The 27684-nt window shown below is 40.7% G+C and overlaps 3 protein-coding genes across 4 annotated transcripts; 1 reads left to right on the top strand and 2 right to left on the bottom strand.

The window, feature by feature from the left end:
* The first annotated feature begins 3172 nt into the window (after positions 1-3172).
* On the top strand, positions 3173-3968 carry LOC109427053 (ubiquitin-fold modifier 1). Its single transcript, XM_019702606.3, has 3 exons — positions 3173-3388; positions 3453-3509; positions 3572-3968. Exons 1-3 carry the CDS (start codon positions 3384-3386, stop codon positions 3768-3770), a joined length of 261 nt encoding a protein of 86 aa, XP_019558151.1. The 5' UTR covers positions 3173-3383; the 3' UTR covers positions 3771-3968.
* Positions 3969-4011: 43 nt separating this feature from the next.
* LOC109427052 (uncharacterized) lies at positions 4012-14278 on the bottom strand. Its single transcript, XM_019702604.3, has 8 exons — positions 13774-14278; positions 13444-13707; positions 12987-13174; positions 12596-12926; positions 5110-5385; positions 4895-5047; positions 4347-4830; positions 4012-4223 (listed from the first exon to the last, which is right to left on the bottom strand). Exons 1-8 carry the CDS (start codon positions 13786-13788, stop codon positions 4036-4038), a joined length of 1899 nt encoding a protein of 632 aa, XP_019558149.2. The 5' UTR covers positions 13789-14278; the 3' UTR covers positions 4012-4035.
* Positions 14279-19963: 5685 nt separating this feature from the next.
* On the bottom strand, positions 19964-26484 carry LOC109427051 (transmembrane protease serine 9-like). 2 transcript variants are annotated; one of them, XM_062856978.1, is made up of 7 exons: positions 26276-26484; positions 21948-22148; positions 21590-21888; positions 21371-21529; positions 20948-21320; positions 20255-20885; positions 19964-20195 (listed from the first exon to the last, which is right to left on the bottom strand). In XM_062856978.1, exons 1-7 carry the CDS (start codon positions 26279-26281, stop codon positions 20011-20013), a joined length of 1854 nt encoding a protein of 617 aa, XP_062712962.1. In that variant the 5' UTR covers positions 26282-26484; the 3' UTR covers positions 19964-20010. The 2 variants fall into 2 exon arrangements, with proteins under 2 accessions (XP_062712962.1, XP_062712963.1); XM_062856979.1 differs by lacking the exon at positions 21371-21529 and having other exon boundaries at positions 26276-26483.
* Positions 26485-27684: the final 1200 nt, after the last annotated feature.

Below are 27684 nucleotides of genomic sequence, written 5' to 3'. Positions count from 1 at the left end.
TGTGCTGCTGCCTTGCTGGAGGTGACATCCACCTCCAACCTCCTTGACTGATCCAACGAAAATGACGAAAGAAAACAGAGAACACTGCTTTTATACCCCTAGATTGGCAGATGAAGCTCCTCCCATTCGGCTGGCTTTTCAGTTAATTTCGTTTGCATGACCCGCCCCTTATGCTCCAGACGCATCAAACGATTAATCAACCGAGAAATGAGAAAATTTCCATTGAACGGATAATGTAACCAAAATATTAGATGATTTAGATCATTTTAATTTGGAAAATGTTAGAATTGAAACAATTTTCACGCAAAATGGTCCGGATATGATAATGCGTTGCCAAAGTCCGGGTGGAACAATTAGACGTCATAATTGTTGCTGGCTGAGTCACCAAGCATTCAAAATCATTCACTTTTCGGTTGTACTACACTTTTCCCGTTCGTTGGAATGGAATTATCCGATTCACAGCTCTTGAAAAATCATTTTCGATGGTCCTTAAATTAGGAGGAAAATTAAATGAATTCACTATGCCACTATGCGTGTTTGTTTTCTCCGCACTAAATGCTGAACGCCACCGAAAACTGGCCCGCCGCTTGCTGCCGTGCATGCGATTAATGACCGGCTTTGCTTTTGCTGAGAAACGCCGCTCTGTCCTTGCTTTGCACTAGGTTCACCTTTCTCGATCGAGGGTGGAAATTCATCCAATTAACTCTTGAGAAATCTTTTTCGATGGTCCTGAAAAGAACCGTTTGAATAATGTACGATTTTGATGAATTTACAATGCCACGCAATTCGTGTTGGTTTTCTCCGCGCTCAACGCTAGACGCAATCGAAAACTGGCCCGCCGCTTGCTGTTGTGAATGAGATTCCTGGTGCTATCAGTACGATAGCCAAGTGTCGTCGCTGAGTCGATGTGCCGCTGCCCAGCTCGAGGTGTCACCTCGACGGTGGTCGAAATGGAACTGACGATCAGCTCTCGCATGATCGCATTCCTTCCTGCATCGTAGTTGCCCCCACGATGCGCACCAATCAGAGAGCGTTGGTATACTGAACGAGAAAATTTGTCCGCTACCCATATTTATAGATTTCAGCGATTTCAATGTCTAACTTTAAAACAACTTTTCAACTATTTATCAATGATTTTTAGGTTCACCGAATATTACAAATTGAACGCGGGAGTTTCATCTCTCGGATAACGGGATTTGTTTATCATTTCGTTCAGTGGGAAAGGTACTGTGAGCGTTTAAAATCTTTCACTCAAACGTAACGCTCTTGGTTTCATAAATTTTGAAATGACACCGGGTATAGAAAACAGAGACGTAGTCCTACGTCAAAAATAATCATTTAACTTGGACTTTTATCTCAAAGATTGCACATATGTTTTTAAAATTTTGGACACCTCCTAAAAATTAAAAATTGCGAAAACTGTGGGAAAATATTCAATTTTTTCTTTCATTTTTGCGCAAATATATTCTTTTCCAGAATGCTCATGATAAAGGAAAATTATTTTTATCAAGAAAAAATCCCTCCGCAGTTTAGGGCAATTCATAAAAATGAAAAATGGCCATTTTTCGAGGAACTCTTTTTTTATGCGTCTTCAAAAAAAACATTACGCAAATAAAAAGTACACAAAGTTGAAAATATGCATTTTTTTCGATTGGGTATGTATTTAAATCTATTGAAGAGGTAGTTTTACCAGAGAACGGAGTTTTATAACCTCTGAAGATATTTAAAACAGAGCGTCAAAGTTCGATCAAAAAGTAGGTGTTTTTTGGGATAGACCATATTCTTAATGTTGGAGGTTTTTCTATCCAAAATAAGAATTTTAAGAGTCGGTTTTAAGTGATATGTTATGTGTACATAACTGCTAGTAATAATCATTATTTTTCAGATTTTTCTCCGTACAATTTTTTTTCGCTACAAATGATTGAAACGTTAAAAAAAATTCAAAAAAAACGCGGTTTGTACAGATTGTTATTTTGTGTGGTATACTAATAGAACCATATTTTCAATAATACTAAACATTTTCCAAATTTCTTCAAGCTGTTCTAAACTTAACTATATTGTGAAGATTTCATAGAAGAACCGGAATAAAAAGACCAATTGTGCTTCGAGATAGAGCATTTTGAATGTTTATAGTTAATTTCCGATACAGTCCTTAGCTACAATGTGCGAAGCTTTTAGTGAACCATTTCATTACAATATACATTATTGTAGCTGGTACACTGTATGGTGCATGAATGGTTTTCACCAAACACCCTATGGTTAGTTTTTATCCGGGTAGTTTGCTTTGATAATGATGGGCGGAGCAAACTAACATTAGAAGCGCCGCGCCATTGAAAATAGGATTGGGCGAATTTACTGGGGGAATGACTGGCGTCACAATAAAACCGCTACCTGCATATTGATTGTTGATATTAATTTTCACGGGTTATTAGAGGCTACCTCCTGTCAAAATTAATTGGGTTCTTTAGGGGTATCCGGATTATTTCATAAACGAATTCTCCTTCCAAAAATTAGCCGAAATCCAAAATTTCATATTTTTTGGAGACCGGAAACTATTTTTAAAATGCATTTAAAGGTTGTATGGAGATTTTTTTTTGTTTTCGTGTCGAACTGTCATTTAATCGATTGAACTGTCATTCTATCCACGAAAATAAAAACTGTTTTGTTAATTTAACCATCAAACCAAAGGTATTGCAATCCAATAAAATCACGCTATACTCAGATGTTGCGACGGCAATTTTGTTGTTTGGTGAAACTGGCAACGCTATTATCTAATAAGAATCAATTCAATGTGCATACTAGGATTGTTATAAGATTTAGTGTTAAGTTGTGCGTTGAGTTGAAGAGACCGTTAGTGATTAAGAAACTATCATGTAAGTTATTTATAGGAAAAACTGTGTAAAATTACTAAATTGAATTATTTTAATATAGCATTGAAGCTGCCGTAAAATACGCTGCTCTCAGTATGTCGTTCATTAATCCGGAAGAAACTCGCGCCAACACAGAAAAATGAGCTCTTTCGATTAGACTATAGAAAATAGCCAATATTTTATTCACTAAACAACCCAATTCATAAAATCGGCTCGCAAAATAGACTATTGCCCTTAATGTCAAAATTTCACCAAATTTTTATGTTTTTTACTGTGTATTTTACGCACGCAGCCAACGGATTCGCAACGTGTCGTCCACAAAACATCTGTCAAAAATTGTTTTCATCGTTTGTTCCAGCTGCGAAATCCCCAGCAGCTCTAGCAGACGAGAACAATTTTTACAAAATTACTTATTAAATTACTAAGTTTTCGTAGTACAATTTTCAAATATTAAGAAACTGAACCCCCAGTGCGTTTTCCAATTGTTATAATAAAATTTAGTCCAGCCTCAACATGGCGTAAGTAGCTCGACACTCACCAGTCTCCTCTGTAGCTTACTTTCACTTCCGTCTTTCGTTTCAGCTCGAAGGTAACTTTTAAAATTACGCTAACATCGGATCCGAAGCTTCCATTCAAAGTGTAAGTATTGATACTGAACCATATATGTAGTCAGCCCTAAAATGGAATTTCCGTTCTTCTAGGCTCAGCGTCCCGGAAGCGACCCCCTTCACGGCCGTCCTAAAGTTCGCTGCCGAAGAGTTCAAAGTGCCACCGGCAACCAGTGCCATCATCACCGACGACGGCATTGGGATTAATCCTCAGCAAACGGCTGGCAACGTGTTCCTCAAGCATGGGTCCGAGCTTCGATTGATTCCCCGTGACCGAGTGGGGTCACAGTGAGCGTGGCATTGGAACTGTAAGTTTAGCGATTTATGAGGTTTTACTGGGGGAGTTAGAACCCAGTCTGCTTAAAGCATTTTGAAAGAATTTCGCTTTCCATTGGCTTAAGTATTTTTGTTTTGTCGTTTCCGTTTATTTCGAGAGTTAACATAAGTATTTAAATTCGGAGAAATATAGCATCAATTTGTTACAATTTGAGGTCTAAACAATAGGCTTTCTCTAGAAAGAAATACAAGTAACATTCCTTTTGTAAATGTTTATTGTGCTAGTCCATGTTTTGACGAATCCATTTGAGAAATTTGGACACATCGGTGAACACTGAGTAGCGATTCGGGTCGCACATGAGTTGGTTTCGTTTTTGGGCACTGATGGACACAATTCCGCGCAGATAGTATCGATAATCGTCGACGAATACCAGTCCTCCTCCGCTGTCTCCGTTGCACACAGAATTACCTACAAAGGGTAGAGAAGATTTTTTGAATGACCTTTCAACTTGTAATATTAGGTCAATTTTTCCGATAGCATAAAAAAAATCCTACAACGTAAAAAGCGCACAAAATCATAAACATTACAAACCATCAGCATGTCCCGCGCAGAACGATTCACCAAACGCAAGAACCGTATTGTACTGGATATTGGTCTGTGAGCACTTCTTCTGCGAAACCACTGGCATGTCCAGGTAGTTCAGCATGTTTGTAACCACTCCATTCCTGTTGATTCCCCAACCGGCTACCTTCCCGTACCGATTATAGAACGAACTGATGTCCGTTGTGTTCCGATACAGGCAGACCGGTTTGATAAAGTTGTTGAAAATGATATCTCTCTTCAGTTTAAGGATACCAATGTCTGTCGTTTGCGTGGCCGAATTGTAGTCTCGATGGATCGTGGCACTTTCAGCAGTGTGAAAGAAGTAATCATCTATCAAACCGATATCCACGATACCGATGTAGATTTTGAAGAGATCCATTTCCAACGTTTCGTTGCTGTTCTCTTTGGTGAGACAATGAGCTGCTGTTAGAATGCTTCTTTTTGAGATGATACTGCCTCCACATTGGTATTGCTGAAATCGATGTTTTTAAATTAACGTGGCAAAGAATCGCAAGACCTTGCTTAAATATACTTACATCATCATAGTAGATGGCAACGTGCCAAGGAATCTCTCCGGATTTTGCATTCGTTCCTCCAATGATCCTAGCTTGTACAATGGACTCACTAGACGGATATGCAGTGGCACAATCACTTTCATCATACTCTTCTTCCGACTGGGATTTTGGGGTCTGTAAGTTCAAATTCAGTATCAGGCTATGAAGAAACCATACCTCGAATGTTTTCAACTCACAGTTACCCACTCAAATGCCGCCCTCTCGGTAGTTGTACTCCTTGTGTCGAAAATCCCCACGGATGCTTCACTGGTAGCGGCGGAAACGCGTCGCACTCGTTGCCGACACAGATCGCGATCGTTGAAGTTCACCTCCTGGACGTCCGGGATGCGTCCGTTCTCGTTAAACTTGACGAAAAAGTTGAGCTTTACCTCAGCATCGGCTGCCAATGCCAGGGTGCCGTTTTCGATCACGAAGCGCACGCCGTCCAGGGTATGGACTTCGCCGAAAAGGTTCTATCAAAAAATTGATGGAATTTTAAAATAAGAATGTATCAAGTTGTGAGAAATTGTTATTAAAATTATAATAGTAGTTAAAATTATAAAGTTATAATAGAAATTGTTATTAAAATTATAGGTAATAGTGCTTCAATAATTCGTAATGAAACTTCCATAAAAATGTCAGTATAATTGCCATCTAGTAAATATAGGCGCAATTTCAAATGAAATGAATATACGTTAGTAACGAAACGATTGCTACCGAACATAATCTTTCCTGAAAATAATCCTTACAGAATCTCTTAATAAGTTATAAGACGTCCATTGGACGTCATCCAAACTCTAAATTTCCTTGGTGAGTTCTCCATCGAGTATCCTGTTGGATCAATTTCTGAAGGAATAACTGGAGGAATACCTGGAGCAATCCCTGAAAGAATTCCCGGAGAGATCCCTGGAGAGATTCCTGGAGAAATCTCTGAAAGAATTTCTGGATGCATCCCTGGAGGAAATGCTGAAGGAATTTATCCAGGGATTCCTGGAGGAATTCATGGATGGAGGCCAGGAGGAATTCCCGGAGGAAATCATGGAGGAATCCATGAAGAAATTTCTGAAAGTATACAGTCAGGTTTTTTTTTTACGCGGGGGATACATACCGCGTAAAAAAAACCGCGTAAAAATAAACCGCGTTAATTCAAAAATCCGCGTAAAAATAAACCGCGTTAATTCAAAAATCCGCGTAAAAAAAAACCGCGTTAATTCAAAAATCCGCGTAAAAATAAACCGCGTTAATTCAAAAATCCGCGTAAATGAAAACCATGTTTTATAACTTTTAACTCAATAATTTTCTTCTCGATTTTATATTAAAAAATGAACTAAACGAATTATTTTAAAACAATATTTTAAGATTTTTGCCTGAAACTCACAATTTCTACAAGTTACACAAACTGCCAAGCTATTGCTAAAAGGTTTAAAGCTTATCATTGATGACGTCAAACCCGACATCAACCTATCATTCACCTATTTTTATTTTGGCCACAAAACCCAACATGGACCCAATACTTGTTCGATGTTGGTCCAACAGTGGCCCAACATTCAATTAAAATTAACCCGACTTTGACCCGACATTCGATATTTTTTCAGTCTGGCGGAATTTTGCTGGGTTTTCTCGTGTTTCGTGCCCAGCTACTCATTCGAGTGACAATGTATTCAATTGACAAGGATTCGCTTCTCATTTGATAGGTGCTCTGATTGAATGAAATCGTTTTGAACATGAATAGAAGGAAAAATGACTAAAAAGATTTGTTGGTTAGTGTTCAAATGAATGAGATGAAGTTTTGCAACACTGGTTTAAACCGGTTCGTTGTTAAGACTCCATCTCACAGTTGTCGCATAAGTGCCGAAGTACAGGCAGTAAATCATGTTCACTTAACCTTCCGTAACTCGCGCGGTTGCCCAACACCGTCAGCACCACGCTAATGCTGAACACGAAAAGCGAGATTATTTCAATGAAAAAAGTTCATGTAATCTCAAGAACGGTTTGGGTGTTCTTAGACATCTCAACAGATCTGATGCTGTCTATTAAACATTGAGATGTTCAGTAAGTCATGAAAGATTACAAGTCGTAGCTTTGTATTGTGAATGAAGTTACCGGTACTTTAGGATCTAAACTTCAGAACAGTTTGGATGACCTAGGTTATCCTGACTGATCTAAAACTATTGAACTTTCAAAAGATTTACTGGGCATAATAGATTACAAATCGTTGATTTGTATAACGCAAGAAGCTACCGCTACACCCGTAGACTTTAGGATCTAAGCTCCAGAATAGTTTGGATGACCTAGTATATCCCGACTGATCTGAAACTGTCTATTGAACTTTCAAAAGACTTACTGGGTTTAATAGATTACAAATCGTTGCTTTGTATAATGCAGGAAGTTACCGCTGCACCCGTAGAATATGGGATATAAACTCCAAAACAGTTTGGATGACCTAGGATATCCCGACTGATCTGAAACTGTCTATTGAACTTTCAAAAGATTTACTGGACATAATAGATTACAAACCGTTGCTTTGTATAATGCAAGAAGTTACCGTTAAAGACGTAGACTTTAGGATCTAAACTCAAGAACAGTTTGGATGTCCTTGGATATCCAGAAAATTACTCTGCATCATGTTCTACCTTTTTAATGCTGTTAAGCACCAAAACTACAGAAATGTGTAGAAAAACTCTATAATAATGCTTGGAAAACTTCCGGCCTAAAATTAAAAATCCACGTAAATGAAAACCGCGTTAATTCAAAAATCCGCGTAAAAATAAACCGCGTTAATTCAAAAATCCGCGTAAAAAAAAACCGCGTTAATTCAAAAATCCGCGTAAAAAAAACCGCGTTAATTCAAAAATCCGCGTAAAAAAAACCTCGTAAATGAAAACCGCGTAAAAAAAAACCGCGTAAAAAAAACCTGACTGTATGTACCTAGAGGAACTCCTGGAGGAATACCTGTAGGAATCCTTAGAGAAATTCCTGAAAGAATTTCTGGAGCAATCCCTGGGGAAAAAATCCTGGAGCAATCACTGGATTAGGAGAAATTTCTGAAAAAAATCCTTAAGGATTTCCTGGAGAAATTACTGGAGGAATCCCTGTAGCAATTCCTGGTGGAATCTCTGGAGAAAATCCTAGAGGAGTTTCTGTACAAATTCCTAGCGGAATTTCTGGAGGAATCCCTAGAGGAACTCCTAAAGGAACCCCTAGTGGAATTCTTGGAAGAATCCATGGAGTAATTTCTGAAGGAATATCTGGAGGAATCCCTGAATAAATTCCTGGATGAATTTCTGAAGGCATCCCTGAATGAATTCCTGGAGGCAATCCTAGAGGAAACCCTAGAGGAATTCTGGGAAGAATCCCCGGAGAAATTTCTGAGAAAATCGCTTTATAAGTTTCTGGAGGAATTCTTAGAGCAATTTCTGGAGGATTTCCTGGAGAAATTGTTGTAAGAATTTCTGCAGGTATTTCAGGAGCAATTCTAGGGGAAATTCCTGGAGAGATAATTGGATGAAATCCTTGAAGAATGTCTGAAGCTATTCCAGGAGGCAGGCTTGTCCGCACTGAGCGCATGAAAATTCTGCTCTTTGGATTAACACCATCAAGCACATCATAAATTAGAAATCTTTTCATCTTATCAGATAGAAGGATGTTGAAATATTGGAAATGTCATTTCGAACCGTCGAAAAACCGCACCGCAGCGCCGCACGGGCCGTTCAAAGTGAGATTCACTAGAGTGTTTTCACCCAGGTGAAAATCTCTTTGCGTGCTCCGTGTGGCCCAGCCTGCCAGGAGGAATTGCCCGGAAATCCCTGGAGGAATTCCTGAAGAAATTTCTCGAGGGAATCCCCGGAGGAATCCCAAGAAGATTTTCTAAGAGAAATTCCAGGAAAAATTTCTGAAGGAATGCCTGGATAAATTGCTGGAGTAATGCCTGGAACAATTCCTGAAGACATGCCTGTAGATATTCCTGGAAGGATCTCTAGCGGAATTCCTGGAGGAATCTCTAAAGGAATTCCTGAGGAATCCATAAAGAAATCCCTGGAAGAATTCCTGGAGGAATCCCTGAAGCAATTCCTGGTGGAATCTCTGGAGGAGTTTCTAGAAAAATTCCAGGCGGAATTCCTGGAGGAATCCTTGGATGAACTTCTAAAATAGTCCCTAGGGGTATTCTTGGAGGAATCCCTAGTGAAATTCTTACATAGAAGAATCCTTGGAGGAATTTCTAAAGCAATATCTGGAGGAATTTTCGGAGGAATCCCTGGACAAATTCCTGGATTAATTCCTAGAGGATTCCCTTCAAGTGTTCCTGAATCATCCCTGAATGAATTCCTTGATGAAATCCTAGACAAGTTCTGGGAGGAATCCCCGATGAAATTTCCGAAAAAGTCCCTTCAGAAAATTCTGGAAAAATTATTAGAGAAATTTTTGGAGGAATCCCTGAAGTTATTCCTGGAGGCATCTTTGGCGAAATTCCGGGAGGAATTCCTGGAGGAATCCCTGGATGAATGCCAGGAAGAATTCCTGAAGAAATCCCAGAAGGAGTTTATGAAAAAATCTAGGAGGAAGTTTTGGAGAAATTGCAGAAAGTAAATCAGCAAGGAATTCTAAGAAGAGGAGGAGTCCCTGTAGCAGTTCATGGAAGAATTCCTAAAGAATCCCCAGGATAAATCCCGGAAGCAAGCCCAAGAGGAACTCCTAAGGGAATCCCTAAACAATTCCTGGAGGAAATGCTGAAACAATTTCTGGAAGAGTTCCTGAAAGATATCCAGAAGGAATATATAATATACATTATTATTATCCATGGAGTTGTTTCTGAAAGAATCACAGAAGGAACTCTACCCTCTGAAACCCTAGAGGAGTTGTTGGAGAAATACCTGAACGAAATTCCTAAGGAAAGCTCTTTTTTGTACAAAATATTGAAGGAATTCCTGAATTAATTTTTGAATAATTTCTGGTAAAACTGTCTGTGAGAATTCCTGGAAAAAGTTCCTGCAAAAATACTTCGTGGTCGTGCGGTTAGCGGCGGCAGTCGTCTAGGCATATCGTAAGCCTCGGAGTGTGGGTTCCATTCCCGCTCCGGTGGAAGTCGGTGAAAACTTTTCGTCAAACGAAAAATTCATCACTGGGCCACTGGGTGTTCTGTGTTGTCCGTTGTAATGTGTTCAGTCTGTGCAGCCTCTGGCTGAAGACGGTGTGAATTGTCTTTTATTATTCCAGATGAAATTATTGGAGCCATCTCTAGCGGTATCCCCGAAGGAATACCTGAAGAAATTCTAAAAAGGATCTCTGTTTAAATTTCTTTGGGAATCCACGGTGCAGCATAAACCAGATGTGCGCGAGTGTTTTGTTTAAATGGGTACATAGCAATCAATGTTTGAGCCCCTGAGTCGGGTACAATTGCTGTTCTGTATTGTTTACCGGTGAGCACCGCTTTGTCATTTTACGAGTATGAAAATCTTCAGATTCTTGTGATTTGGAAGGTTTGTCTTCGGCAGAGTTGTTTGCTTATTCAAGTACTTACAGATGATGTGCCATTTGATTCGAAATCCGGCCGCTAGGTGGTACTAGTGAACGTGTAAGTTTTATATTTTATACACTTTGGTTCCTCATAACTTATAAATATGATGTTTTCGGCAACATAGTGTGGTAGGTCAAGGACTTACTGACATTGGTATGTTAGGTTTCAAAATTGTACTGCTAGGCGGCGCTAGTGAATGTTAAAAATTTCACTTAATTCTTTATCCTTAGATATGACAATTTGATGAACGGTAGTCAAATAAGATCCATTTTACTGGAGCGCTCTAACTTCATCTAGACGTAACCAATCAAGCCCAAATTTATGGCTCTACCCCATTTGGCATAATGTCATTTGGCATAATGCCGTTTGGCATAATGCCATTTGACATAAATGACATTTGGCATAACGGCTATTTGGCATAACAAGGATTATGCACATTCTTACCAAGAAGGCTGTTCTTTGTATTACCGTCAAACGGGGTGACTTGCAACACTTTTCAGCTTCAATTAACAAAAAATGTTGATTAAACTCAATTTTAAAATTCAAACTATTTGTAATAGTTTTAATAGCCGGCCCCTCTATAAAATAGAGTAAACAAGTTATAAATTGATTTATTTTTTCATGTAGAAAAAGCCAAATAAGGTCGTTTTTAATACAAGACGTCGTGCGGGGTGACTTGCAACACCCAATGTAAATCCCTTTTCAAACACGCAGATATTAATTTTTAGTTTCAAGCATATTTGATAAGCATTCTTGCTACTATTGTGATATCGTTTGGGCTGACAAACTTATTTTTGCATTTGTTTTTACATAGGAAATTGAATTGTAATTTTTTATATGGAAATATTGGGCTCAAAAACACCAAGTTACTAATTGTAAATTTTACATGAGTTTTAATGTATTTTTCAGTTCATATGATGATCCTTCAGACTTTTGCTGGTGAATTATTAGTCAAACAACAATATTTCGTTTTTCTGGACTTTGAATTGTTTAGAAAATAAGTGTTGCAAGTCACCCCGTCTCGGTACAATATTTCAAAACATATGAATACAGTGACCCCACACCGATGAATCACGTTAAATTTTGTACACTATTTATGAATCACCGTGTTGATCAAATGGAGTGATCCATAAACTGTGGTCATTTTTGCCGATTCATAAATTGTGGGGTCACTGTATAACAATGATATTATAATATTTTTATAAAGTAAAATGGAAATTCATATAGCTCATTATGTATAGAATCCGCATATAGAATATTATTTTTGGAAAATTTTGTTTTCATTGTTTTGCAGACAACGATTTGAGGCTCACGTTTTTGTTACTTTTTGAGACTAATGTTAAATTTATGAATATTTTGTTGGAACTATTTTCATAAAAGTAAAAATCGTGGCTACTACTCAGATAGTATGTGTACTTTATAGTTCAACTGAGTTTTGGTATGTAAACGTCCGATTTTTATGTTTTGTTGATAAGCATAGACAGAAGACATCAAGTGTTGCAAGTCACCCCGTTTGACGGTATACCAAACGGCATTATGCCAAATGGCCATTACGCTAAATGGCCTTTATGCCAAATGGCATTATGCCAAACGACGTTATGCCAAATGACATTATGCCAAATGTGGTAGAGCCAAATTTGTACCTAACTATTTAGGGTGATTAGATTCGAAATTCCTCCGCTAGGCGGCGCTAAAGAGTAAACACATTTTATATCTTAGGATCTTGATTAGCTAGAGAACAATGGTGTCTCCGACAAAGTTGTTTGGTAAAGTATAGGCTCTTTGTCGATTTATTGATTTGTTGTACGCGGTGCTACTGACAAATTTGTAAAAGCTTGAAAATTTAATAAAATGTAAAAAAGTATTCAGCGATGTGTAACTTTTTGTTAAGTGCACCAAAAATGTTCAAATTTGGACTGTGAGTTTCACTGCGAGACGCCTATGGTGGAATTTACAAAGGAAAAAATCTTAGAGAAGTCCCTGGAGGAATTTCTAAAGGAGTTCCTGGAGGAATACATAAATAAATCCAAGGTTTTTTGCTCTTGGCATGACGTTTGTTTGAATTGAATAGTAATGAAAATTCGTGAATGTTTAGCTACTACACTCTATAGCAGCATATGGTTGGCACCTGTTGAGAGCTAATCTACTTTCCCTTAGATTATACTTACCCCAAGAACGTAAACCGGTCGATCGAACACAATCTCAATCTGCACACGATCAACGGCCACATCGGTATGCAGCGTAAGCTCTCCATCCCATCGACCGGAAGTGATGATAATGTTTGGACCCATAGCTGCACATGTTGAGTTGAAACGATTTTCTCGTTCATCGGTGAAATTTCTCGGCACTGCTGCTGCTACGGGTTGTTGGATCGGTTGGAACGATGGTACATTACCGATCGCCGATGGACGCAGCAGTGGTACTGGATTCGGGTTGAGACTCCAACTGTTCGGTGGGTAGCGATACACCGGGGTTGTCGGCTCCGTTGTTGCGCTGGTTCTGGTGGAGCATTTTTGTTAATACAGTAATGGCGAAGATTTTGCCCTTCACAATACACACCTGCTAACGAACTTCACAGGACATACAACAATCCCATTAAGTCTAACTTCCTCCAACCGGGGCGGCGAGGATGTAGAATAGCTGACTTCAAGTTTGATATTCAATGCCGTGAGAGCAAATAGCTTGTATCCTGACTTTGTTATTCGAAAATCACGATTATTAACACTACCAGCGACACCAAAATAATTCTGCAAGTATAAAGCAACACGAGTTTCGATTAATTTATTCAAATTCATTCATCTTCACCCATCAGATGGTGGGGTTCCCTCTAGGAATGCACTTGATTTCCTCGAATCGAAATAACACATGCAATCAATATACACTTGTTTTGCACGCCTCTGCTATTGCAACTATTCCGCATCATTGATAATCAAACACTAACACGCTTGTGTATGCACTTGTTTATGATCGTCTACCTTGAGTAGAGCCTGGTCCAATCTACTACATATTTACTCACCACCAGCAGATCGACTTGTCGATCGAACCGAAGATCGATCTCAACGTCACGCAGCGTGACGTCGCTCTTCAGCTGCAGGGTTCCCTCGTATCGCTTCTGGTAGTAGCTTTCGCGGTCCACGGTGAACAGATCGTTACAGTTGACCTCTCCGGTGGTAATTGCACTGGCGACGGGCTGATGATACGATTGTCCGTTGACATGGCGCCCGGCGCCAGCCAATTGCATAATCAGCAAAAGCAGCATGAACCGGAACGCAACGCATCGCTGAAATTCGGCAATTACTTTTGCTAACGCATGCACGATCACTGTATTCTGGTGGATGGTACTCACCGTCGATGCGCACATTTCTGTTTCAGCTAATAATTCACCCAACACTAGATCACCTTACCGAAGTTCGACCCAAGAAAGCGCCGGCGATGATAACGGGCAGAAATTGTCTTACAGCGTCCGCGCGGTTCGAAGGTAGCTCGCCGAATGATCGATCTTCGGAATACAGGCAGCATGTCCGCGAATGTGAGAACGGCACTGATAAGAGCTGACTCGGGATCGCCTCCGTAATCGAATCGCGAAGAACCGTAGTCAAAACAAAATGGGAAACCGGTAGAAATTAATGACGTGTTAATTGTGGCGCTTCCAAGTAAATCACTCAGGCGAATGGGCCGCTATCAATTATAAGAAAGCGTGATTTCAAAGCGGCTAACGCCGGCGGGCGCACGCTGATCGACGGGCTAGAACTAAACCGCATCAATCATTCCACAAATGGGAACTCGAGAGGAAGAGGGATGGTCAATCGATGCCTATGCACAATCGTGACCGTGGCACGAGTTTCTTCTGTTTGTTCTTAATTTAGAATGAATGTTGCGCTTACGAGATAAGCAAAGCACTGTTGGTAGGATCCGGTTATGTAGGTATATCGGAAAGACCTATACCTATAGATTATGAATTAAAATTCTGTTTAAGATCCCAGTGGAATAATTGTTTACTATCACAGCAACCCACACTTTGGAAGATTGCATTCTACTTGTAGATTGTACACAAAGAGAACGATGCATAAACCGCAAGATCGAGCGCGACGTTGGATACTTGAATGCTCAGGTTGAAGGGAAAAACTTGGATGATAGAAAAGTTCAGCGTTAATTTAGGTAGATCTACCACCTGTATCAAAGCTACAAAGAACATAGAACAGAATTACAAATCGACCATTACTCATATCGTCGATCAATCGTTGAGTTAATGTTGACGTTGACCACAACTTGGTTCTGCACTGAAACCCACTAAACGGTATGGTACCGATGACCATATGAGTACGACCTTGGAGCAACGTTGCAGGACAGGAGTAACCGTGATAGGGCCCATTTTAGGACTGTTGGGAAGTTATCAAGCCGGCTTCGTTGACGGCCGCTCGACAACGGACAAAATCTTCACCCCCAAAAACGCTGCGAATACCAGGTCCCAACGCACCACCTGTTCATCGACTTCAACGCGGCGTACCACAATATCGACCGCAGAAAGCTGTGGAAAATTATGGGAGAGAACGGCTTCTCCGGTAAGCTCATTAGATTGATCAAAGCGACGGTGGACGATGTAAAAAAACTGCGTTACGGTCTCGGGCGATCTGTCTAGTTCGTTTGAATCTCGCCAGGGAATATACGACAAGGTTATGGACTCTCATGCCTGCTGTTCCACATCGCACTGGAAGGGTGTTATGCGACGAACCGGGCTCAACGGCCAAGGCAAGATTTTCACGAAAAACGGCCAATTTATCTGCTTTGCGGATGACATAGATACATGGATATTATTGCTAGAGCATTTACAACGCTGGCAGAACTGCACACCCGCTTGAAACGTGACGCTGCAAATACTGCTACAATAGACGGGGACACTTTCGAGGTGGTGGAGGATCCGTCTACCTCGGATCCTTGCAGACAACAACGTTAGCCGTGAAATACGAAAGCGTATCACGATTCATGAGTGTGATTTGAGTGTTAGTTTACCAATACTGGTTGTGAGAATGCCGAACAATAATTGCAGCTGGTGTTCGCAAGAGATCCGGATGGTACAAGAAGACCTGGAGGGCAGCGTGCAAGGTGGGCGAACCAGGTGCAGAACGATTTGGGAAATGTAGGAAGCGGTCGAGGATGAAGGACTGCTCCCATTAATCGAGTGTTGTAGCGAAGAATTGTTGATTCAGTTTTATTATGATTGTAACACAGACGTCTCACTCTACCCACTTCCCATAGTTTTCTTTTTTACCGGACTAGGTATCTAAATATTCTGTAGTTCGTAAATCGCTCGCTCATGGCGTTCGCATCGTTTTTGCTCCTGTTTGACCTTTGCTCATTACCGCCATCTGCTCAGTGGGTTTGCGAAACACAGCGTAATCAGCATTGGACGATTGAAATGAAGAGGGTGGCGGTTGCTATAATATAAAGTATTTCACATCACTCATGTAACAAAGTTGGTATGGTCTAAGACCATTGGGGCAGGAGCACCTATTTTGGGCACTTGTTACTATAACTCAGTTAATGTTGAACTGATGGACTTGATTTTTGAGACACGATCAGATAGGCACAGTATCTAGCTATGTTCAAAAATTCACGTCAATCGGTTGGAAATTGACTGAGTTATAGCAGTAAGCGCCCAAAATAGGTGCTCCTGCCCAAATGGTCCCAGACCCTATATATTATGACCTCGATGATGACAGGCAGCTTTCTCTTAGAGCGGCTTTTTTATATTCCTTAACAACCACAGACAAACAGACGTAACACTCATCGAAAGAGTTTGGTACACGCATTTACCGATGAATTTAAAGACAGACTTGTTAGAATCCCAAAATGGCCACCACAATGGCAGACTTTGGAACTTACTCACGATTTCGAGGGCACAAATTCTCTTCGTAACTAAACCAGCGCACCTGATCTTCTTATTTTAAGCTTATTATAAGTGAGCAAGAACAGAATAATAAAATACTTTGTTGTGTGAAGCTTGCTTCTTGAGATTTGTGCATTTAAAGTTTTGATGCACTGTTAAAACGGGATGTCAAAGACGTTTGTCCTTAAATTTCATTTGATTTCCACGATCCTTCCAACAGAGGCGCTAGTGTTAAAACAGTTTGACGTTTGAGAATGTGCACTGTGTTGCTAAATGTTGCAAACGAAAACCATGGCCGGCAGTGTCAAGCGCGGTGGTATATCAATAGGTAGCAGTGTGTTCATGAAAAAGGCATCGGGCAAAAGTTTTGGTGATTATCTTCTAAGAGTTACGTCTGCTTTTCTGTGCCACTATGATCAATACTCGTACACTTAGCCTGGAACATGATCCATAGTGATGTTTTCAGGTGGTTGTTTCACAAGCTGAATTGACTGCCTACTACAAAGTGGTTACGGCAACAGGATGCTTTCATGGGGATTGTTTCTGGGATGTTTTAGAGGAGTTTCGAGATGTTTCAGGGAATTTTAAGGGGTTGTCAAGAAAGTTTCGATGGGCTTTTAGACGGATTTCACGGCATTTAAAGGCGTTTCCGGTGGTTTCGGGGAGTTACTAAAAGATTTGTAAGTAGGTTCCGGAGGTCTGAAGATGCTCACAAGGATGTTGCAGGGATGTTTCGAGCGATCGCGCTGTTGTATTTTGTACAACACGTTGCAAAAATCTTGCTTTTTGTACTCAGCATTGGCACGGTGCTGACGGTTGTGGACAACCACGCGAGTATGGAAGGTTAAGAGGGGTTTTCAGGGCGTTAAAAAGGGTTCCTGCGGGTTTCTAGGAGTTTCAGTAGCCTTCCATGAGAGTTTTAAGGATTTAGAGAGGAATATCAAAGCTTTTTAAGATGTATCGATGCATTTCAATATGTTTCAAAAGGTTTCAGAGGGTTTAGAAGTAGTTTTCAAAAAAATAATTCTGGGATGTTTCCGCGAAGTTTCAAGTCGTACCAAGGCGTTTAAAGACGTTTCAAAGGGTTTCAGAGGGGTTTCAAGGAATTCTAGGGGGTTTGGATTCTTAGGCAGTTTCAGAGAGGTTTTTGGGGTTTAGGCGGCTTTCAAAAGAGCATCCGAAAAAATTAAATGCTTACAGCACCATCTAGCGGCAAAAGTTGAAAACATGTAATTTCTGTATACGTTTGGCAAAGTTTGCCCATACAAACTTCAAGTTCGTTGAGCGTCCCTTTGAGCTTGAGCTTGATGGACCGCCCGTACTTGCTACTATAGTATCGCCAGTTCAGCTTAACTCACACAAGAAACTAAGGAGATAGCTGCTTGGGACTAACAGGCATCTTCAGTATGTGAGCGTTGGTGATCTTCTATTTTTTGGCGCGAATTGCACCTGCTACGTCAAGTTGCTGGTCAATATAGGGGAAGGGAGGGAAGTGATAATTGCAATCGCTCGTCCACTTCAGACCGTTGAGTCCTCTGTGCCTGCTCAAGCTCCGGAATAATAGGTATGCGTAATACCTAAAAACGATAGTACGTTACGTCAGGGATGTTTTCGATCACCTGGCAATCGTTTGACTCATTTGTCCATAACTCAGTTCAGAAACCTAATATTGAATTGTGGTGTTCTGCAAAGTTGTAGATTAGTGTTTTTCCTATAATTATCATCAACGACGCCATATTCTAACTTTAATATATACGACGCTAGAGCGCTAGTACCATTTACTAATACTGAACGATCGAGAATCCGATCGTTTAGTATGAGTAGCTGGTACTAACACTTTTAAGCAGTGAATCAAAATTCAACCATCGCGCAACAATAATGACAATGTCGCAACCTGCATTTGTTGCGACAAACAAACCCATGCGACATAAGCTTGTCCCAACTTGAAAATAATGGGATTAACATCGTACACCACGAGTTTAGAGATTTTTAAGCCTTGCATTTCGATTTTCGAACGATAACTTCGAGTCGGTAAACACTGCAACTCTGGTGAAGCTCTATCATCAAACAGTTTCGACTTTGAGTTGGCAATAATTGATTATTCACGAGTTGAAAAGTACGCAACAAATTCAGCTTCCGTTTTGTCTGCAACAAAAAATTTCGAGATCATGTCATTATCTGTTACCAGTAGGGATAAAGAGTAATCGTCGCACCTTCTTTGTTGCTTGTTTTGTGCCTCTTTTGTCTGACAATTCTCTTCACTGCTTTTAAGACGTTAATATTAGAGTTAGAATATGGCGTCCTTGGTGATAATTGTAGGAAAAACACTAATCTACAACTTTGCCGAACACAGCGTTGCAATATAAGGCTTCTGAACTGAGTTATTAACAAATGAGTCAAACGATTGCCAAGTGATCGAAAACATCCTTGCGTTACATGAACTATTTAGCAACCTTAAAAATAAAGTTAGCAGACCTGACATAACAGTAACATCCCTTGGTTTTAAGACGTGTACGTACGAAAATCAACGCAGCCAGCCATTGTACTGTAGTTGGGCTAGACCACGCCCTAAACCAGTCGACGTAAAGGTAATTTTCATCTTTTCTTGACAATTGTAAGAACAATTAGTGCTAACGATAAGTCTTGCCTCGTGTCGCGTCTCAAGTGTGTCGTGAACACGGTTGCAAAAATTCCGAAGCTCCCAACGAACGTGAGTTTTTGTTTTTGTCTTTTCACCACACCGCTTCTGACGTTGAAGCCCCTGTCCTTCACGGAGGCAATTGAAAAGAGAATAAAAATTCTCTCGTCGCTCACACTGGGGGGACGACGAGGTTCAAAAGCAACATTTTTCCTGTGACCGGCACTCAAACGACAAAAATTCACCACGCTTGCTTATGGGCGAGTCGCATTCATGCGGCCGGTGTTGACATGAAGCATCCATCAGCGCAGAGCATGTGTTGATGATGGTGCAGTCATTACCTCCACAAAGTAGTTGAACTTTTCTGCGTTCACTTTCAAGTATCTCACAGCGGAGCTGAAAATGAATGTCAAAAGCATTCAGTTCAGCAGAAATTCATTCAATTGAATGAGATTTTTTCAACCCTGGTCGTGAAGTTCTTACGTTAGCATAAACTGTAACAAATGATTGAAGTTTCTTTGTAAGACACTTGGTGAATTATTAGCCGTAGGATGGTTCCTGGGCAGGATTTTCTGTAGATCTGATTGAGATATTAAAATTGATTGTCAAAAAAAATCTATGAGCGTTTGGTAATTTTTATTCGTTATCTATTATATTGCCATTATTATTATTTCCCTAGACAATTTCTTGGGCTTTCCATGCTTGATTTGATTAACTATGCATAAGACTTTATGTTATACATATTTTTTGAGCTTTTCTTGAGGTGCAATGTAATAAAATTTGGTACTTTATTGCCTAATTAGATTTTTGTAGATATTAATGAGAACATGTTTTAAATGTTTGTCTACTGTCCAACAAAATTATAAAACAAAATGGCTACCACATATAAAAAGGCCTACAAATTAGTTTCAAGATAAACTTACGGATTCAAAGCTACCCCAGTGGCAACTGTGATAAAAGTGTTCAGTTGAAAATTCCTCTTTGAGCTCATAACAATCAACTTACAAATACTAAGTATCGGAAACGTATATTTTCCTAACTAATTCATGTGGATCAATTTACATATAACTCTTGATCCATCGCAAGAATTTGGCAACATCAGTGAATACCGCATAGTGGTTGGGATCGCATGTAATCTTGTCTTGCAGTGCTGCGCTCACCGAAACGATGCCCCGAAGGTACCATCGGTTGCTCTGTTTGAAAACCATCCCACCACCGCTGTCCCCATTGCAAACGGAAGTTCCTGTGAATAGAAAGAATTCTTCAGCTCGAACAGAAACTTATTTCATTCAACGGAATTACCATTCCTAAATCCGGCACAGTATGACGTGTTCGACGTAACTTTGCTGAAGAAGTCTCGGTTGGACCATATGCACGTCTCGTGCGCAACCACAGGCATCTGCGCAAACGACAGCTCCTCACTGACCAATCCACGTTCATTGTATCCCCAGCCGGGAACGAATCCGATCTTGTTGATCAAGACTTTGTAGTCTTCGTCGAAATTCCACAGGCAAGCGGGCCGAACGAAGTTGTCATATTTGACGTCCGATTTCAGCTGTAGCAGCGCGACATCGGCAAAAAATCGCTCATAATTGTAGTCCGGATGGATGAGAATACGCTCAACCTTGGCGTCCTGTTCAGGGCCGTTCCACTTTTTCAGGTTGGTCTTGCCCAAGTAGATCAGCAGACTGTCCGCGTCTATCGGACGACGACTTTTCTCGAGGGCCACGCAATGGGCCGCGGTTAGAGCTAGTCGGGTAGATATTAGCGTCGATCCGCAGAGATACCGAAGCTCGGTAACGGACGAACGATACAGCGCCCCATGCCACGGGAACTGGGCATGCTGGGCAGCGCTACCATGGACTACCAGGGGATTCGCTTTGGGTACCACTGTACCGCAAATGTCGTTGTCGTAGGAGTTGATGTAGTGTGTCTGGAAAAAAGAGGAGGGTGATGAGACTTTGCGTTACGATATTACATTTTCAGCAACATTACTGAAGTTTCAACTGGTTGAATGAATGCGTAGTCTCCCTGGAAGTAGGATGGCTTTTTCGTTGTGCTTCTCGAATTGTACTGTCGATGGTCACCTTGGTAATAGGAAGACTCCGTGGTTGTTGTACGCTCGGTGGTGTGACGATTGTTTTTGGGAGTTGAAGTTCTGGTGTTCGCGTAGTAGCTGTTGTCATTGGAGTTTTCATAGCTGGGAGCCGGTTGACGAACTGCTCTGGATGTTGAGGTTTCCGTCGAGGGTTTCCTCCAAATAGTTGGATCCTGAATTGGGTCGTATTCTTCGTGACTGGTTCCTACGGAAGTAGGTCTACTGTTGTGCCTATTAATTCCGGTTGACGAGTTAGAAGATTCTGAAAATCTACAAAAAATTGTTTTATCACTGAATTACTAAGGGTTTTCCAAGAGTACCTTGTTTCCACTTTAGAAAAGTCATCACGAATCTCTGATTTGGGATTCACATTTAAGGTAGGGTGAGAGTAGTTAGCAGGAATGTTAGTTTCAGACTCATATTGTACAGAATTGATTGCTTGAACTGAATGGGCTGTTATTTCATGCAAATTATCACGGCTGTAATGTTATTTTACAAATTTATCAAATTAGGACATGAATCAAACTACATGATGCTACCTATTGGGACCATTTTCTCGCCTTATCGGATCTTCTGGGTACACGATCGGCTTTTCGTACGGACTAACCACAATAGGTTTGATCTGGTGCCGATCAGCAGTAGCAGGTCTCACGGTTGGAATATCTACACAGATATTCTGTCCATTGAAGCGAACCTGTCGCAGTCCTGGAGATCGCCCGTACTCCGAATGCTTCACGTAGAATTTCAATATCAATGTTTCGCCAGCGTTCAAGCGGTATGTCTTATCTTCAATGTGAAACCGCAGGTTGTCCTTGGTAGTAACATCCTTGAAGTATGCCTGATTGGGAAAATTCGTTTTTACTGATTCGTCTTGGTAAAATATGTTAAAAGCCTTACCCCGAATACGTAAACTTGTCCATCGAAAATCACATCAATGAAAATTCCATGCAGCGGGACGTTGGTTTTCAGTTTTAAAGTACCATACCACGTGTCCGAAGTGTCTTCCTTCTCATCGTAACTGAAGACAGCGGGACATGGTGACGTTTTCTGCTGACTGCATCTGATAGTCAACGCCAGCAGTAATATCAGAATCAGTTGCTAGAAATCAGAAAAGCTTAATTATTGCAGACATATAGCTGGTTCCTGTTCGTCTGAGCAGCACCAGACAGTGTTTTGAGATTTATAGCTTGCGAGTTGCGATTGGGAGTGTGCTTGAATTAATTATTGACGTAGCTCTATCACTACGCGACTAACTCGTGACAATATGTTTAGATTCGTAATGATAATCGATTATCTGATATTTGGTTGTCAATAAATGATAGATGATACGTATGTTATTGCATTGAAATGAAGTAGACTGTAAAGCCAGTTGTGCAGGAGTGCCTATTTTTGGGAGCCAAAGATTGGTGTTGTGCGATAGCTTTGCAGCCAATAATCCAAATTAGCACGCTTGCTTTTGTGCTTTGTTCGACGTTGAGAGATACATACAACGAGCGGGGGAGACACTTAAATGGGTGAGCTCGTTTCATGTTATTATTTTATTATGAATGTTCGTTATAAATAACATGATTTGGATAGTCGAAGATGTTTTTTTTTGTATTCTCTGAAGCATACTTTGTTTAGTCCGTCACTTCAAGTTTTAAGAAAACACATTGGCCGATCAACTGACGTGGATGAACGATGGTTTGCTTTCCGCGTGAAGTGAACCGTAGTGCGAAAGTCTGCATTACATGATTCAAAATCAAAAAGTTATACTCTTCGATATAACGTACAAAAAAAGTTTCTCTCTGTATGTTATATCGAAGTGTACGTTTAACCGAAGCAGAGAAAAATTTAAGATTTTTTATGCTAGTGTTGATGTAATCGACGAGATATAAACCCCAAATAATGATTTCGGTCAAATTCACAAAATCAATAATGAAAAACATGATTTTTCACGAGAAACTAATTTCGTTTTTTGTGCTTCGATATAATGTACATTTCGCTTCGATATAACGTACACTAAATTTTTCCCCAAATTGCGCTAATTTTAGGTAACAAGGCTAATGCTGCAACACAGCATTGAATTGAGTGACTTCGTAGTTATTTGAGAGTTATTCCTGGGAAAAATGAAAACTTTCAATGTTGTACGTTATATCGAAGCAAAATGTACGTTATATCTAATTCGCTATATCGAGGGTACGCTGTATCGAGGGTACGTTATATCGAAGAATACCTGTATTGCCAATGTAAATCATGATAATTTCCTTGGTAAATATAAGCTAAACAAAGCATCGCGTGCAGTTCATTATTGTGTGGAATGGACTAAAGAATTCTACTTCATAATGGCGTGAAGATGTGCGATAAAATTTTCTTTTTGGTTTGTTTAACCGTGAAAAATGATCAATTGTTCGCGGCGGTTTGTGTTTATTGATCTATTGTCAGATCACATCACCAACCATTGGTGAATCCTAGACCTGATAATGTACCCTACCCTACTAACAAAAACTCCTTGCCTTACTAACATTCCTACCCATCCTCGATGGGGAAAAATCCGAGATGGATGATTTTAAATCGCATATATTCTGAATCTAGAGGTCCAAAAATACGGTTCTGGCGAAAAAACTTAGGGGTGCATTCACTTTTGGTAATACTTCCCTTTGGACTTCAATGTCATATTGAAAGTCGCATGACGTCACAAGCTACCTCCAATGAGCTATAGGCTCTCTTTACGCTTATGCGTTTTACAGTGTCCTTTTCAGCTCAGAGCACTGATTAAACTGGTATGGCTATGAGCTCTCGTTGCGCTTATGCGTACATTCTCTCTTCTGGGGTACCCCTTCCTATTTCATTACCTTTCCCTTTCGTAATTCCCATCCCTTGTCCCACTCTCCCTCAGGTAAATAATGAAATAAGCTTATATGTATGGCGAAGGCACAAATGTCCCAAATGGAAGATGCCTTACTAACATTCCTTCCCATCCTCGATGACCGTAAGGACGTGATCGGCGCCGTTATTAACCTTGCTGTAGTTGGGAGTTCTCACACTGTGTACATTAAAAAAGGGTTAGCTAGTCCCAAGCCCCGTTCATTGGTTCTTTGTGAAATTTCGATTGCTCCGGCCAATCACGGATTAGCAACTACGAATTGTGCGGTCATCTATGCTCATGCTCATGCTGATCACCACGTATCAAAAAATAAGGTATGAAATTAACTCAATTATCCTCTGAAGGTTCCTCTACAAAAATGTTCCTACACTCTACATAATAAATTTCTACTACTTAAGTGGAACATCCTGGGTTGGTTATCGAATGTGTTACTGTGAGATGACTACGACCACCAGGTGATGGTTTGTCTGTGTCAAACATCCCCGTCGTTGACAATGCAGGAGAGCGTCATACATTGCACTGATCCTCACAAATTCCAACTTCATGCTACCATGGGTCAAGCAATGACAAAGACCGCCAGCTAAGAGTTGTGTGCTTAGCTGATAGTTCAGCCTGGGCACTAATGTACTTCTGACTTAAGCTAGATTGAGGAAGTAGGGTCTTGTACCATTTGGGCAGGTGCACCTATTTTGGGCACTTACCGGTATAACTAAGTCAATTTCAAACCTCTACGATGTTTCACGTCGTCTCAGTGGGACTAAGATGAATGCTACGAAACCCGTGAAAGACGCGTCTGAACAGTTATTGACCAACTCGGCTGACCAGTTGAAACGCTGGTTTGAGCACCTTGGAAACCTTTTTCAAGTGCCGGTCAGGCCTTCAACACCTCAGCATGAACCGCCAAGGGTTCAACGCATTACCAGTGTCAACATCTAAGCTCCATCAGTGCAGGAGATAGAAACGGTCATCCGTACCATAAAATCGAACAGGGCTCCAGGGGTCGATCGCATATCAGCTGACATGCTCAAAGCTGACTCCGTAGTATCCGCACGACTGCCGCATGAATTTTTCTGCAACATATTGGAAACCGCGACATTTCCGGCCGACTGGATGCAAAGTGATCCTTAACCGGATACAGGAGAAGATTGACGTAACTCTCCGATGGCAGCAAGCAGGATTCCGTGCCGGACGATCCTGTGTGGACCATAGTGTCACGCTCCGTATCATTCTGGAGTAAATCAATGAATTCCAAGAATGTCTCTACCTGATGCTCATTGATTGCATAAAAACTTTCGACCGTTTCAATCATGGAAACATGTGGGAAGCTCTCAGACGCAAGGGTCTCCCTGAGAAAATCATCGGCCTCATTGAAGCACAGTACTGGGCATTTTCGTGCAGAGTACTGCACAACGGCGTTTTGTCCGATCCCATCCGGGTCGTTGCTGGAGTGAGGCAAGGGTACACTATCTTGCTACAGTTCCTCATGGTATTCGATGAGATCCTGGTAGGTGCGATTGATCGTGAACCAAATCGTGGATTGCTGTTGCAGCCCATTATTATTAAGCAAGCACCCAAATGACTTGGAACTGGCTGATGACATTGCTCTCTTAGGTCAACGTTGCGCTGATATGCAGAGTAAGCTCGATGATGGAGAATACAACAACACAGTTACTCAAAGTTTCGACCACACAATAGCAAATTAGGCAAGAGGTCGTAATACCCATGCTGTTTGCACCATTTCATTGCTGAAATAGTTTTGTTTTATTGTTTTGCCATTCGTAAATGTGCTAAAGTTAAATCGCAGCGTTAATTATTATGATCATTTGAATATGCCACCGGAGATCTCACAGACCGTCAAATGGTGGAACGTTATTCGGTTACTCATCTGTGGAAAGTTTCCTCGGCTTCATAAGTGCTTGACTAGTTATTATTTCACTGAAAGATAATTTGCATACTTAACGGCAGCACACGCATTTAAAACGTACGGAAGATGTGTGTAATTCAAGAATAAAGAGCTCAACAAACGAACACGAACTTTGGTTTAACAAAACTAACAGGGAACAAGTTTTCACAATAAGTACATAAACGACCCAAAGCAGCTAATACTCAGTAGGGGCACTTCATTCTGGAAATCCGATTCCTTTTCATACTTGTGATTCCCCACACGTAATGCAAGTGAACGCAACCGCTCGATAAACTTCCTTCGCGCTATCAACGATGCATAAAGCGGATTATTCTCACAAAACCTGCTTTTTATTTCTCCGAACCGTTCACTGGATTATTCATTGTCTGATTTGTAAGAGCATCACATCATTTTTCACCTTCCCTTAATCCCACTAATTTTATCACCGATATTAACCTTCATAATTGCTTCAGGGATGATCTTCACATTTAGCTAAATTCCACCTGTCATCCACTTTGGTCCACCTGCACTTCTCTGGTTACCCTCTGATCGATTAATCACTCGTTACTAAATGCTACCGAGCGCGCTTTTAGTAACTGCCTTTGACTCTGGAGCACAATGTAAGTGTCGATCTAACCGGCGCGGAATAAAAAATGCAACTAATATTGCGTCCCAGATCACCCCGTACAGGTACGAAAGGTTGAATCGGCTAGCTTAGAACTAGTTTCTTTCAGGGGATTATTCTTAAATGGTGCCATACGTTGTTCGGGGGTTCGTTGTTCAGAGTAAATTTGACATGGTACCAATTTGAAATTAGAAGCATGTGTTTCTTCCGTGCAGAGTTGCGTTAGACTAATAGACCGTTCGCAATGCTGTTTTACTTTGTATGACGAGTTTTAAAATTTTTAAAACTCGCCATACAAAATAAAACAGCATTGCGAACGGCCTTGTATATTCACAAAAGTATATCTTGGTAAACACAATCGATCCATGCATTTTTATAAATAATACGCGAATAACAAAGTAATGACGTAAATAATGGACGCTCTCTCATTTGTAGACCTCACATTGCTAAAAACGGCAAAGCACTGTATGTCGAATCGAGATCTAGTCGACCAGTTCACTCGGGTCAGGTTTCATTCGTTGGTTGCACTTACATCTAAACAACAAACTAAGCTAGTAGTCTGGATTGACTCCAGACCAGACAGTATCGTCGCATGGCAGTAGTAGCCGTCCAAGACAAATGCAGCTACAAGCGGCAATTAAGATGATGCCTATATCAGTTAATGTTAATACCGGTAATCGAGTCGACTTTATCGTTATTAATCTGTTAAATGGTTCCTCGTACGGTAGTTGTAGTGATCATACTGACGCCTATTGACGACGCCACTGTACCACTAACGGCGAGCGTCGCCAATCAACCGATGCACATGAATGTGAACTTTTTCTCACCAGCAAGAGACCAGTGGAAATTTTCGAGGATGGAAGAAAGCTCAGGGAAGAAATCGAGTAGAAACTCACGTTGTTGGTAGGGGAAGGAGAAGCATAACGCCCCGCTTAAGCATACGTGGTCGTAAATCTCAAATTATGGTGCCATTAAGGGTGTATTTCACCTTGGACAGTAGTTTACTCCCTTAACTAAGAGACTCCAACTTTTGGCTCGCGTGAAACGAAAATTTATCAATCAAACTATCAGTTCAAAAAAGTGTTATTTTTTTGGTGCTGGGAAATCGTTCGAATCAAACATCTGTTGGGATATGGCAAAACGCCCGCTAATTTTTCCGTTTTGGCTTGTAATGAAATACCACGCGGCTCCATCGAACTCTTTTCAATTGCATTTGAAGAAGAAACAGGCGCGTGGTTGT

This window comes from Aedes albopictus, chromosome 3 (assembly GCF_035046485.1).
Source record: "Aedes albopictus strain Foshan chromosome 3, AalbF5, whole genome shotgun sequence".
Taxonomy (NCBI): domain Eukaryota; kingdom Metazoa; phylum Arthropoda; class Insecta; order Diptera; family Culicidae; genus Aedes; species Aedes albopictus.
The sequence above is the reverse complement of the archived record's forward strand: the minus strand, read 5'-3'. Positions and strand labels throughout refer to the sequence as shown.